We start from the raw sequence: 13,346 nt of genomic DNA on the forward strand, positions 1-13,346 counted from the left end.
TGTTTGTTTGCTTCAGTATGGCTTGTGATTTCCATATTGGGCTGAAAACCAGTTTTGTGATCTCCCGAAGTATGGATCTTGGCTCCGCCACATGGGACTTTCAACACCACCACCCTCACATGCCTTTCGACATCGTGCAGAACCTCGCGGTAAGATGAGAAATCATCACCACCATTGTTCCACAACGGCTGGGTCAATCTGGACGAAATTCGGGTAATCCATAGTTATGATTTTTCTCTATTTTCTGAGCCCTTGATCGTCTTCTGGCGGCCAGTAGCGCCAAGCGTAGTTTTTGGGCTGAACCAATTCAGTACCAGCACATTATGCACAATTGTACCCTGTAATGAATGAAATAAAATGTTCTTATGCACCATTGGCATTGGTAGGTGATCATCGCATATGGGAAATCCTGTAAAACCGCAAAAATACTGGTGGTGTAGGGTATAGTAGGTTATCCCGCCTACAGCGTGTTGATGAGCGACACTTGTGATCTCGGAGCTGGACTATGAGTAATGACTTAGTCTCAGCCAATATGCGTGAAGAACTGGATATATTACCTATGAGTAATGACTAGAGGTAATATACATAATATAAGTTACAATGATAAAGCAATGAGGGAATGTAACTAACTAACCTCAGTCTCAGCCAATATGCGTGAAGAACTGAGGGAAAAGGAAATGAATTCAAATGAATGAATATGTCCGTGGCCTGGCACGGATTAGTCCGAAATAATATAAAAGAGAAAAGGTGTTGTGACTAAGTAGTCACGCTACCGCGGGAATGTGGCTGTCCGGGCGAGTTCCTCACCCGGATGTGGGAATGTGGCTGTACGAAAACTCGTCCGGCCTCCCATAGCACACGGTTCCTCCAACACAGCGCGCCATGTCACCCTCACACACAGCCATGGCTCTCCGGGTGCCTCCACAGGAGATCCCAAGAGGGCCCGCTGTGGGTGCGGGGCAAGTGCGGTGGCGGTAGCGGCGGTATAGGGATGGTAAGATACAGGAGGGGAAATGGGCATGCGCACTGGTGATACATTGAACAGTGGGAAAGGTGGTCCATGTACATAAGAAAGAGAGAAAGGAAGGAGAAAGGAAGGAGAAAGGAAGAGGGAGAGGAGGGAGAAGCGGTGCAGAGCGGGGAAGCGGAGCAGGGAAGCAGAGCGGGGGTCGGGTGGGGCGTGTCAGGGCATGCCCTGACACTTTTATACACTTTCTTACCCACAGTAGTTGTGCCCTGGACAGGGCTGTTCACAGGTTAGACTGTGGGCCATAGAGAGGGGTCATGGGGACCCAGGGTCCGTCCCCTGACACATATCCTCATGGGATGGCTTGGATGCTGTCCACAATATCCATGACTTGGTTGGATGTCATGTCCATTTGTGCTAGGAATGGGAGGAATAACCCATTCATGTCCATGATTGTGTCTTGGACAGCTGTGACAATGTCCTCCTCATCCTTGAGTCTTTTGCTCGTACCAATTGATGAGGCAACAAAGGTTGTTTGAAAGGTTCTGCTTACTTATTTGGGGACGGTAACGTTCTGTTCCCCTGTTCACCTCAGGCCTCAGTTAGTCTGTCTAAATATAAGCTTAAATGTGCTGTATATTCAATGGGGTAGAGGTAAAAGGCTACTGGGCCTTTACAACTACTCCGAGGTATATATATGTAAATTACATATCTTGACACAAATAAATAAAGAAATAATAGCATCACTATAATCGGAATTATAGTGAAGTAAGGTTAATCCCTTACATTGTTGGTCTAAGTTTTAGGTCTATCGCTATAAACCCAAATTATCCAGAGGTATTCGTTGACTGCATAGGGTGGGTTAAGACCTTGGACTAGGAAGCTCCATGGTTGGGCATACTGCCCATAGTTTTTCTTTCCTACCTCGGCTGGGAAGGGGGGAATGATTCTCACTCTCTTTGTTTGGTCCGGGAAGGCTCTTTGTGTTAGATACTGATCCGGGGTCGGGCACCGAAGGTCGCCGATGCGGACCGCTAAGGGCCGCGATGGCCGCGATGCCTCAGACAAGGCCCGAGGGTAGGGCATTTGGCCTCAGCAACTCTAAAGGGAGTGCTGTGCCCCCTAGTTGTCTCTTGGCCCTCATTTCGAACTTACTGGGGCTGCCTTGTTGGGGTCAGGGCTTGGGGTCGTGGTCAAGTCGATATTAGAGCTAAGGTACTATAATGTAGTATACAGGATATATATATGAAGGTGGAATGAATAGAAGCGGACCCGGGCCGAAGGCCGAAGGGTCTGGAAGCAAATAGGAACAAAGAGCGGGGTTGGCCGCACCGCGGCCGGCAATGACCGAGGGTCAAAACAAACAATAACAGATAAATAAACGAAGGGGTGTAGGGCCGCGATAGCGGCGATGGTATCATAGCGGAGTAGGCGATGTCGCGGAGTCACGCTAGGTCGGTACCAGAGGCGGACTCGGGGCAGGGAGGTTGGTGTGGCTGTGGGGGAGTCGGCCAAGTGTAGGGGAGCCTAGGGGCAAGTGGGGGAGTGAGCAGGGAGCCCTCAGGGAGGATAGGGCTGAGGTCGGGCTCGCATAGCGGTAACGGGCTCGGGCGGCATCGGGACGGGCGGCTAACGGGCCGGAATGCACGGCCGTGACACTTTGTCAGAGTCCGCGCGTCTATTCGCAGCGTAAGAGTATCCCCAGGAAACTAGTCGATATCAAAGCTGGGGGGCTAGCCCAGCTGGCATAGTAGCCTTATGTACATGAGTTCTGCTAACTCACGAGAGCGCAGTTACATTGGGAAGATGGTAACTAATAGAAACACGACATCAAATAGGAAGATAGAAGATGCGGGAAATGAGGGAATGTCGGGTAAGGGGTGACGCGATAGCGAATATAGCGCAATGAGTTATATCTGCGTTCTAACTACGTAATTATCTCACGCAATCTCGGCTAACAATTACCTCATTGATATCGCTTAGAGTAAAGGGGGGCCAGATAACCGGGCGTCCCCTGACACTCTTTCGATGAAGATTTCCATATTAGTTTGGAAGTTGCATGTGTTTTCTTCATTGTAGGCCACATCCAGTGGCAAGGCAACCTTCTGTGCACATCCATTCTTCAGCTCTGGCTGGGTTAGCTCCTTCTAGCAGGTGGGATGGGCGGAGTCCATGTGCTACGAATTTCTCGAGGTCATGTCCAAGGGCGATCCAGTTGTAGTCCTCTTTTCCATCTTTTGGCCTCTCTGCTTTCGTGGTCTCATACATAGCTAAATCTTGCATCTCGTTAATGTCCTCAGCACTGGTTACTGGGTGCCAGGTGGGGGGGTACTCAGAGGGAGTTATGTCTGATCGGAGCATGTTTTCGTTCTGGCTCTCATTCGTACTTGCCGCTGTGAAGACATCCTGGGGGGCATCCAGGTTTCCGGGGTAGAGTTGGGTGCCAGTCCCTGGTTTTATGATGGATTTTTTGCGGAGATGGATTCTAGGAGGCACTCTGGACGGTCCTTGTAATTTGGCGGCTGTCGGGGATCTAGCATGCTTTCTTGTGTCTAGTTGTAAAGTGTCCCTCATATTTGTGGTCATGTACCTCAAGTTCCTGATTGTTAGGGGACTGGGGGGCCCGTCAGGCAAGCTGCAGAGGTCATCATCCTCGCTTGTGGCCTTTGTGGTAATAGGCTGGGGTGGTATGGTTGTTGGGCTTTCGGTGGCCAGCTTTTGTTTGGGGAGGTTCTTCTTGTTTGAGAAGAGGGCCTCCAGTGTATTCTCATCTTCTGGGGTAAGCGGGGCTGCAGACAGTGGTTCATTAAGGGGGAGTGTCTATTTTGGTGGCATCTCTGTCAGGGGGGGATTTCTAGGTGGTAGTAGGTTTACCTCCATGACTCCGCGAGTCGTTTTCTGGGGACACCGGGCTTGCGGCTCGCAGGCTGTGTGGTAGTTCAGCGAACTGCCTAGTTCCATCGGAACTACCCGGTAGATCTGGGTTCTAGACGCTCTTTGTCGATAGCCCTTGGCTCGAGTGTCTTCTCGACTCCTCGCCAAGGTGCTGCCTGAGCTTTAGTCCCCCCCGACGAATTTCATAAGATTTTTGGTTCATACTCATGTATTTTATGGTATTCATCTTTTTTCTTGGCGTTGCGCAACAGATGCGGTTTTTTCTCTTATCCTTATCTAGTTTCCTCCCTTTTTCTAGTTTAACGACGTTGCGGTCGTTACCTAGTATCATTTCATTCTAGTCCGCATTTCAAGCACGAAGCCGAGAGGCACTGATCAGCCCAGGATCAACTAACTGGCGTAGATGCGGTCCACCAGGCGTATATACTGACTACGAAATGTAAATGCGTCAAGAACAAACACCGAGCTCCCGTATTGCTGGCAGATTGTGATTCCAACACATACAGTAATCGACGCATTTTATACTTCGTCTTAGTACCTCTTGTGGACGATAAACCAGATGACGCAATGCACAGAATAGACTTGATTATGGCTCCGCGCTCGAAGACACAATCTTGTCGTCTGAAAATGAAATCAATCACCATAGGCGGATAGAAATAGGTGGGGTTCTGATTATATTATTGACTCGTTATCGTTTATAAGATGCCCAGACAGTGGTGGGTCTAAATGCTAGATGTTGTACTCAAGTTTGCCTGAAAAGAGGAGTATTGGCATTCCGCGTATTGTGAACGACAGACTAAAATGGACTCACTTTCATGCTTCTTAGCGTCACCGACTTTACGTGCTGCCTTGCTCAAATCTTCTTGGGTAACGTAATCGCTGAGAGGGGAGGCATGTTCAGTTTCGCAACCTTATGGCAAGCAACGTACGATGCACTCACCGGTCTTCTCGTATAGCAAACATTCCAGCTTCCGTAACAACGTTTCGGAGATCGGCACCATTGAAACCATCGGAAAGCTGATATAATGACATGTAACCGTGGCCAAACTCGAAGAAACTCGGAGATGCATGAAACGAACCTTCACAATGGCTTCATAATCAATTTCTCCACCTTTGTTGACCGGCGCTGCATGGATCTTCAGGATCTCAAGTCGCGCCTGGTCGTTGGGCAACGGAATTTCGATCTTTCGATCAAGGCGGCCAGGACGTAGCAAAGCCGGGTCTAATGTGTCAGGGCGGTTCGTAGCCATGATGAGTTTTGTTCTCCCGAGAGTGTCAAAACCATCCATTTGATTCAAGAGCTCCATTAGCGTTCGTTGAATTTCACGGTCGGCGCTCGTCCCTTCAGAGAATCGTCTACCGCCGATGGCATCTATTTCGTCCATGAAGATGATACATGGCTCATGTTCTTTGGCGTATGCGAACATTTCACGGACGATGCGGGCCGATTCGCCTATGTATTTGTCGACAATGGCAGAAGAGACGACCTTGAGGAAATTGGTTGAGAGTGTAGCTGCAACAGCTCGAGCCAAGAGAGTTTTCCCAGTGCCAGGTGGGCCATACAGCAACACCCCTTTAGGAGGCTTTATACCAACACGCTGAAAGAGTTCAGGGTTCATAAGGGGAAGTTCTATCATCTTCGTACAACAATTAACGTTCAGTAATAGACAGGAGGGGAAACGCGGCTTTTACTTCTCTTAGCTCCCGGACCTGCTCGCCAAGGCCACCGATCCCAGCAAATGAGGCACCTCCAGGGTCCTCAAGTGACATATTATAAACAAGGGGATCTACCTCCCGCGGTAATATTCGCATTATTGTCAGCGTTGTCATATCTAAACTGACGCGCGTGCCAGCCTTGAGTTTGTCAACGGGCAAAGTTGGCCTGAATGACACGACGTAGCGGGGCCCAGATGATGCCTTCACAATAACTGAGAAATGATCAATCTCACATAATGAAGAGTGGATAGGCGACGTACAACGCTCGTCATCAAGTTGTTTAAGCACTTCGCCTATGATTTGGCCCACGGATTGAACTGCTTTGATATCTTCTTCGGTCTTTTCATACTCCTTTTCTAAATCCCTAAGAGAGAACCGCACTACACCGTACCAAATGTTGACCAACGGAATGACACAACGCGAGTTCTACCCACGATTCTTGAGCCTTTCACTGAAGTTCTCGTGTTCTCGTTGTTTCTACCATTGCGAATGTTAATATATGTAAATGGACATGGACATGAGAGGCTAACAGCCCTGTACGCTGTCAGAGCGTCAATCTTGCGTGAATCAAACTGTGCCAATGCAGGCGCTGACATCGTAGTTAGACGCGTAAGTGGACCGGGGATTCAATCTACACCTGCACTGCCACTTGATCGCGCGCCAAACATGACAGACGTGAAACCTAATATCACGCCAGTCGTAAAGGACAAAATCACCCTTAATGTCACTTTCAACACGCTATGTAATATGGCTTCTGGTGCACATACTGGTGCGGAATACTGACTCAGATCTCAGCCGTTAAGTTCAGTCTAGGTTTGTGTCCTGAGTGGGCTGGCAAAGTCTGTACCCATTGAGCTCGTCCCAGGCAGGAATGTCCCATTCAGGAAGATGTTTAAAGCTGCCCATGTGGGTAGCGCATACTACAGTCATGCTCCTAACTCACGCAACTTGACCTAGGACAAATGGAACATGGCGGAAGGTCAGTGGCAGCCTCCGCGCGCCATTACATTCCTTGACGACTATTTACGAAAGGAACGTTGAGATTCACCTTTGACGTCAGTTTTTCTAAGCTCTCTTAACGTCTGTATGCAACTAATTCTCATTCCAGGGCGCTATCTTGAACGCTGACGAGACACCAGCGAAGGCAAGTGAAGCGTGCAGCAATGTTTGGCTTCCCAGACTAAGTCGAGATAATTGAAACCCTAGCACGATATGGAGGATGACGACATGATCCATGCGCACACCATGCAGGCTCGTGTTGCCTCTTTTATCATTTCTTTTCTGTGACTTATTTCGGTTCTGTAGGTTGGAGGCGCTCGATGTTAACAAACGTTCCTGCGTAATTTCCGCTTATCTTGGATTGTAATATGCAAAGGACCCCCAGCACAGGCACAGCATAATATTGTCGATAAGAAATGGCTTTTTGTCATGTCTTTACAGTACACGCCGATAATACGTCACCTAGCTCCTACTATTCACAACTGACACATTCCGAGTGCTCTAATGTTCAGTAACGAAACATGAAATCAATATTGTGAAAGTTGGGAATGGGGACGGCTCTTAACCGTCCTATCGCACCGTATCTCTTACCAGTCAGGTGCTCCCTTCAATTCCGCAAACCCCAAGGCATGCTGAGCTACTTTCAAGCCGTGCGGCTAGGGTTCCTGTGCGTGAGCCAATTTTTCGCGTCCCACATGACATGGATTGCGCCCCCAATGTTCCCATCCGTTGACTGTCTAGTCTGTTGTCAAAGCTAAGTAACTCTCTCAGATCGAATCTCGCAACGAGAGATGAACAGCGATTCTGCGGCTAAGTCTCACTCCCAAAATTGGCCCTAGCTCTCCCACACTTCTAAGCACATGTCCCTGTGCTCCTGCCTCCCAACACCCGACCGAGCGACTAGCCTTCGGCTGCAGATGGTCAGGACTGTGGGGTGGTAACAGACGGTAGATATTGCTCTAAGTGATGAAACACATCACTCACTTGCCGATGTACCCTTCCCAGTATGACACTATGTAACGTGGTGGACGCCACCTGTCAAACCAAGATCTCGCTCCTCTTTGATTGTTTTTCCCTTTGTTTTCTTCTTGTTTTCCTCTCCTTGGAACTTCTGGGGCGATGTAGTAATTGTGTCGCAGTGCGCACACTAGTCCATGCCTCTTCTATGATAAACTCGCATTCTTCCTCACTAAGAGCAAGCAGTTGACATTGTGAGCGATGCAGTGGACCACATCCAGCAAGAGAGTTGGCCAAGTAAACTGAATTGCATTTGCTCGAATACAACTGAGTTCATTTGCTACACGATGAGGAATGTGCTGGAAGCATCAGACAGCAAATCGTTCCTCGCTATTCTCGCCAAATGATAGGAAATACAATTGTGTAAGCAATGCATACTTGTTCGAAATAGAACTTAAAAAAGGCCAGACGAGTGGGCAAATGTATGAGATAATAATGTGGATGGTCGGAAACACGCTCACCACAGGGGCACTGTGCATGGGTTGATGACGGAGACATCATCAGCCAATATAATCCAGGATGGTGCTTGCAATTACAAAGTATGGGATGGCACTAAAATTGCATGATGATCCGCTATCATCGTGTCCAGTGCAGGATACAGGATCAATGCTCATAGTCGCATAGTAGAGGCAATAAACAGAAGATTTGTATGCGACTCAAAGGGATCAGAGGTTCCGTCTAAGGCAAAATGATGGGTTGCTTGTACGGTAGAATTCATTTAGGGTTCAACATTAACAGGACCTGCTATGTAGCTAGAATAATGCTCTTTCCTGGTGCATTCGAGAGCCGGTCCGGACAGTAGAGATTGAGGGAAGTGCCATACAGAATGAGAAAAAGACGGAGGGGAGGGACGGCCAATCAACGTTCCCGAGCTTATGAGGCAGAAGTTAGATATAAGGATGTGTAATTCGACAAGATCTCGCCGCGAGCAAGGTTAAGACAGCGCCAGCTGCCTTTCTAGTCACTCAAAGCAGCAAGTTTTCGGTTAGGGCGGTTGAGATGTTACGGCGTGTGAGGCCAGTAAAATATTGCGCACATATGAAACACCAACTCCGCATACGAACAGAAGACGATCCAAGATGAGAATTTCCATGGGCGCAAGCTGCAGCCCTTCATGTTAGATGGTGATGCCGTGGCCTACCACCCGTGTGAACGTGGCGGTGCGGCTGTCCCCTCCTTGAGCTTATAATATTTCAAGGTCTCTGGCCTAAGTGTTGCCGGTCGTTCGAGTTCGTCGACAATAGAGTACCAGTACTTGCGTCATTAGGGGTCTCATGTCGAGAATAGTTACGTAAGCCAATTGAACCCTTCACCGCCACGGGCCCACGTTAGCCCTTCATCGTTCCCGCAGCAGCTGATGCAAATCTGGGTCTCGGGCTTTTGGGACGCTCAGAAGCTTTGGGAACCGTCGGATATGGCTCACGTCCCAGTAAATTTTGACTATCTCCGGGCGCAGCCTAGTCGGTATGGGCTCAACGACTCCAGCGATCGAGCAAGCGCCATCTCTTCAGGCTCCTCCGATCGCCCGGAACGACCGCTCACGGTTAAATGCGAGTTCAATGGTAAAGTTCGTCGAATCACTTTCCATTCCGCTAGAAATTTCTCGTTCTCGACCCTCAGAGAAAGAGTATGTAGCCCTGCAAACGAGTCCCCAGGTACCAAACTGACAAATCTTGTGAATGACAGGTGGAACAGGCTTTTTCTCTGTCAGCTTCAAATTTTAATATGACGTATAAAGATGATGATGGAGAGACTATTGAGCTTGTTACAGACGAGGACTTGACTGAAGCGATCTCATATTTCCAAGGAGGGGAGGATCATCCCAGTTCTTCCGGAAATACTACTTGGTCCGGCCATTCGGGTCGAACGACCCGGAAAATCACCTTGCGCATAGTTGTTTTCGTGGAATACGACGGCCCGAGCCTGTCTGATACTTCGTCTTTGGCGAGCGTGGAGGAATTTGCGCGAACACGCGACCGGAGCCATCAGGCTGTTACTGGCGCCGAACTTTCATCAATAAACTATGATATTGAAGATGACATGGTTACTATTAGTTCTAGAGACACAGCACTTGCAGCGTCTCAAAAGAGCAGTGCTCGGGGATCTCGAGATTTTAGAGCGCAGAAGGACACAGCGACGGCGTCTCTAATATCTTCGCAAATCTTAGCAGAACAAAATGAAGAGACTGACACGCCAGCGGAGGAGTCGGTGGAAATCTCACTCTCATACGCTTCATCAAGCGGTGCATCGCAGACTCCTGTCCCTTCGACCACTTCCGAACCACATAGCCCACCTAGATCTGGTGTAAACTTAGCAACTGATGTTTCGGTTTTTGAGCGCTTGCGCAAGGAAGCTGTGTCGAAGCTTCCACCTTTCCCCCCGACCCACACACCCAATCTCGCTGTGTCATTTGGTGGAAATCCTGATGACCGGGGCGCAAGGTGGCTCCAGGATCAGAACGATCGTGCCATCCGCACCATGATGGGCCATTTACCAAGGCCTTCAATACCTTCATCTGCTTCCGATGAAGACATCATCGAAGGAGCTAGTTCTCTTTCGTTCCCTTCCGTCCGATCTGGTGTTCTTCCCTTAATCCCGACGAAGCCGACACAGGGGGACTGGCCCTGCATCGACATCCATCGGGAAAGTTTTATTACTCTTATTCATCCGATATTTCTTCAATCCCAGAGCCCTCAACCGGGGTTGACGCAATACAATCAATGGAATCCGGTCATCCGGTTGTTAAGGATTCGGAGTGCGCATCTCAGCCGTCACCTTTGGCGTCACAGGATCGACCAGGCCAGAAGGCACAGGAAAATGCAGCTACTTGGTCAGAAGCTAATCCATTCCGTGATCCATCAGACGTCTCTCCCGAGCTGTTGCAAGCCATACTGCAGTCCGAAATGTCGGCTTGTAATGGTCCTACCGAAGTGACCTGCTGCTCTTCCTGTAACGAAATCCTGGATTCTTTCAGATATGTATGCGCTACATGTGGCGAGAGACCAAAACGAAATCGAGAGGAAGTCGTTCTTAGTTCACTAGAAGATCATTCACGAGATGAATTGGGCGTACTTGTGCCATCATCAACTTCGATTGGGGACGTAAGCCAGTCCTCGCTATTGCTGCAGACCTGGGATGACACCTACACACACCCTGCTCCACCATCCAGACAGCTTGAGGAGTCACGATATCGGCAGAACGGTATTGGGCCAATCACGGAGCAAGAAGTGAACCGTTCAGCTAGGGACGATGGAAGCGTTGACGATTTTCAAAACATTCCTTCTGCTTCCACATCATCGTTGGCACCTTCGTTTTTTGGCCGATCGATACATAAGAAACCATCTCGGGTTCTTGGGGTCGCTGCAACTTTTGCCAATCTATTTGGGGGAAGCAAGACTGGAGGCGGAATCGCAAACACCGGGAAAGGGAATCTCGCAAGTGATGAGTACTCGTTGTCTACTTTCACAAAGGGGAAAGGGAAGCAGGCTTCTTCGGAGGCTGGACCATCAGCCCGGACCCCCCTTGCAGATAAGCCCCTTCCTTCTGTACCTAGCCCTCCTTCAACATGTGCTTGGGTTGCTCCACGACACCCACTTACCCAAAAAACGGAGTGGAGTCCACTTAGCTCCCCTTCGAATCCGAGTCAAGCGGACAGCAATTCTCCAGTCTCGTCTTATCACATACTGCCGCGCCCTGCTCGAACAACTTCATCTGCTTCCTTGGCATCATCCCCTTCCATTGAAACCGGTCCGGGCTACGAGCTATGCCCAAATTGCATTGGAACTGCTGGGGTTCTTCATGCGGAAAACGCTTTGAATGCCGCTCACAGTCCAAGTGCGACATCCCTTTCATCGTCTACCACTCTGGCAGTACCCATCGGGTCACCATCCAATTCCTCGCCGACTCATCACTTCATTACAGGAGGTTCCGCAGTAGGTAACTCGCTTCATGGAGATTCGTTAACAACAGTGAGCCCAAACATTGGGATGGGTATGAGGAATGCTCCAAAACGAAAAGCACTAATCCGTCACGCGTACATAGAGAAGTTTTGGGGAGATACAGGATGGCAAGACGTTGGTGTGTAATTTTGGACGCCACTGAGATGCGTGCTATGCCGACACGATCCGCAGAACTTGATGACGAATGCTCATGTGCTATATGTCAGAAGACAATCGATAAGGATCGCTTCAAATGCCTTTCATGCGAACAATTCAATTTATGCCGTTCGTGCTACAGGTGAGCTGCGTCAGTTACTCTTGCCGAACGCTTATTGGCTGAGCCCAGATGCGCGGTTCTGACTGCGCATCCCGCAGTTCTGTACATGAAATCCATCCTTCCCATGCGTTTGCGGCTATTCCCGACCGAAAACCACCTCCCCTCCAAAGCATAAGTATGGAGGAACAGTGTACGTGATGGTAACGTTCCCAGGATGCCTGTTAATGCCAGCCGCTTTCTAGCCATGAAGCACCCTGGAGTCAAGTGCAACCAGTAAGTAAGAGCTTATGGCGGACTGGGGCATTCGATAAATATTCCGTAGCTGCCTGCAAGACATTGTAGGAGCCCGGTTCCACTGTGCCTTATGCGATAATGTCGACATATGTTCGAATTGTGAAAGTGCGGGACTCCCGGGTAATTTAACCGCCCCCGATGGAGAACACGACTCCTCCCATATTATGATCAAGGTGAGCTAGCCGTCAACAATGAATGTTGATGCAATTTATCTGTCCCCAAAGATCCCAATGCCGGTGGAGACCAAGGAATTAAGAAACGTCAGCCGTCGAGCGCGCGCCTTAGTGATGGGAAGGGACGCTTCAGTTATCGGTGTCGATAATCCCTGTTGGAGACCGCGGGCGAACTCCGCCGGATCCAATTACCAACAAACCGTTATTGGGTTTCCAAATTCCACAGCCGAGAGGATGGATGAATGGGAGAATATGAATCATCATATCTTATGCCGGGGATGCGACAAAGTATGCGGTTCTGTAGAGGTGCCTTTTTATCGTCCGGATCTCACCTATTTTGCAGTCAATCATCGGCGTTCGGTACCAGTGTGCATCATGTCCTTCACAGCCATCCTCCTCTGCATACAACCTCGTAGGGATTCGTCACTCTGCTCTTAATTCCATGCTCATGGCCTTGCGTTACACGTAGTGCGAGGATTGCGAGGCTGTTTCCTTTACTCTTCACGATGCCATGCACATCTTTGTCAAGATTCCACGGCCAGTAGACCGACCAATTGAAAATTCTCGGCCGCTCATTACTCCAATGTCGGTACTTCTTTTCCCACCCAAGGCTGCTGTTCCGACGTTGTTTTATCGTAGTTATGAGATCCCGGCTGGTCAAGACAGAGACGGCAATAGATATGGGGAAGGATATCGAGGTGCGAAAGTCCCGACTTCCTCAATTTGCACTTTCGAGTTTTTTTAATGATCTCAAGCAGACTACCTTTCTCGCATCAAGCACAATGCGGCGCTGTGCGATCGTTGTGTAGACCACATCTATGGAACATGGTACAGATGTGCCAACTGTGACGCAGACCTGTGCGAATTTTGTGAACAGTTATCCGTCCACGACTCCACACACGTTTTCCTGGTTATCAAAAGTGCGGTGGATATGACCAAATTCAGGTTCGTGTTCCTGGTTGCGGTATTCGAGCAGTACTGAATGGGCATGCAGACGAGCTGTGGACCATGACAACCCAACGAGGAAGATAGGAGTATTGGATCATGTCGTGTTTGCTTCCTGAAATCAT

At 49.2% G+C, this 13,346-nt stretch overlaps 3 protein-coding genes across 3 annotated transcripts; 1 reads left to right on the forward strand and 2 right to left on the reverse strand.

Moving 5' to 3' along the window:
• Nucleotides 1-2,720: 2,720 nt before the first annotated feature.
• On the reverse strand, nucleotides 2,721-3,901 carry EI90DRAFT_3068250 (uncharacterized protein). The gene is made up of 2 exons (XM_039061083.1): nucleotides 3,842-3,901; nucleotides 2,721-3,787 (listed from the first exon to the last, which is right to left on the reverse strand). Exons 1-2 carry the CDS (start codon nucleotides 3,845-3,847, stop codon nucleotides 3,038-3,040), a joined length of 756 nt encoding a protein of 251 aa, XP_038913379.1. The 5' UTR covers nucleotides 3,848-3,901; the 3' UTR covers nucleotides 2,721-3,037.
• Nucleotides 3,902-4,591: 690 nt separating this feature from the next.
• Nucleotides 4,592-6,174, reverse strand: EI90DRAFT_3018270 (uncharacterized protein; the record flags this gene model as incomplete). Its single annotated transcript, XM_039057215.1, has 8 exons — nucleotides 4,592-4,614; nucleotides 4,674-4,741; nucleotides 4,803-4,879; nucleotides 4,942-5,499; nucleotides 5,555-5,790; nucleotides 5,839-5,958; nucleotides 6,013-6,055; nucleotides 6,109-6,174. 8 exons carry the CDS (start codon nucleotides 6,172-6,174, stop codon nucleotides 4,592-4,594), a joined length of 1,191 nt encoding a protein of 396 aa, XP_038913380.1.
• A 2,942-nt stretch (nucleotides 6,175-9,116) lies between these two features.
• EI90DRAFT_2833823 (uncharacterized protein) lies at nucleotides 9,117-13,222 on the forward strand (the record flags this gene model as incomplete). Its single annotated transcript, XM_039053639.1, is given in 14 exon segments — nucleotides 9,117-9,221; nucleotides 9,281-10,142; nucleotides 10,199-10,695; nucleotides 11,206-11,447; nucleotides 11,568-11,671; nucleotides 11,725-11,830; nucleotides 11,908-12,003; nucleotides 12,023-12,082; nucleotides 12,132-12,276; nucleotides 12,328-12,564; nucleotides 12,620-12,688; nucleotides 12,746-12,861; nucleotides 12,916-12,974; nucleotides 13,035-13,222. Coding segments are annotated over 14 exon segments (2,886 nt in total), but the record flags the coding sequence as incomplete, so codon positions are not given.
• Between the last annotated feature and the right edge of the window lie 124 nt (nucleotides 13,223-13,346).

This window comes from Cantharellus anzutake, assembly GCF_015039405.1.
Source record: "Cantharellus anzutake strain C23 chromosome Unknown EI90scaffold_42, whole genome shotgun sequence".
NCBI classification, from domain to species: domain Eukaryota; kingdom Fungi; phylum Basidiomycota; class Agaricomycetes; order Cantharellales; family Hydnaceae; genus Cantharellus; species Cantharellus anzutake.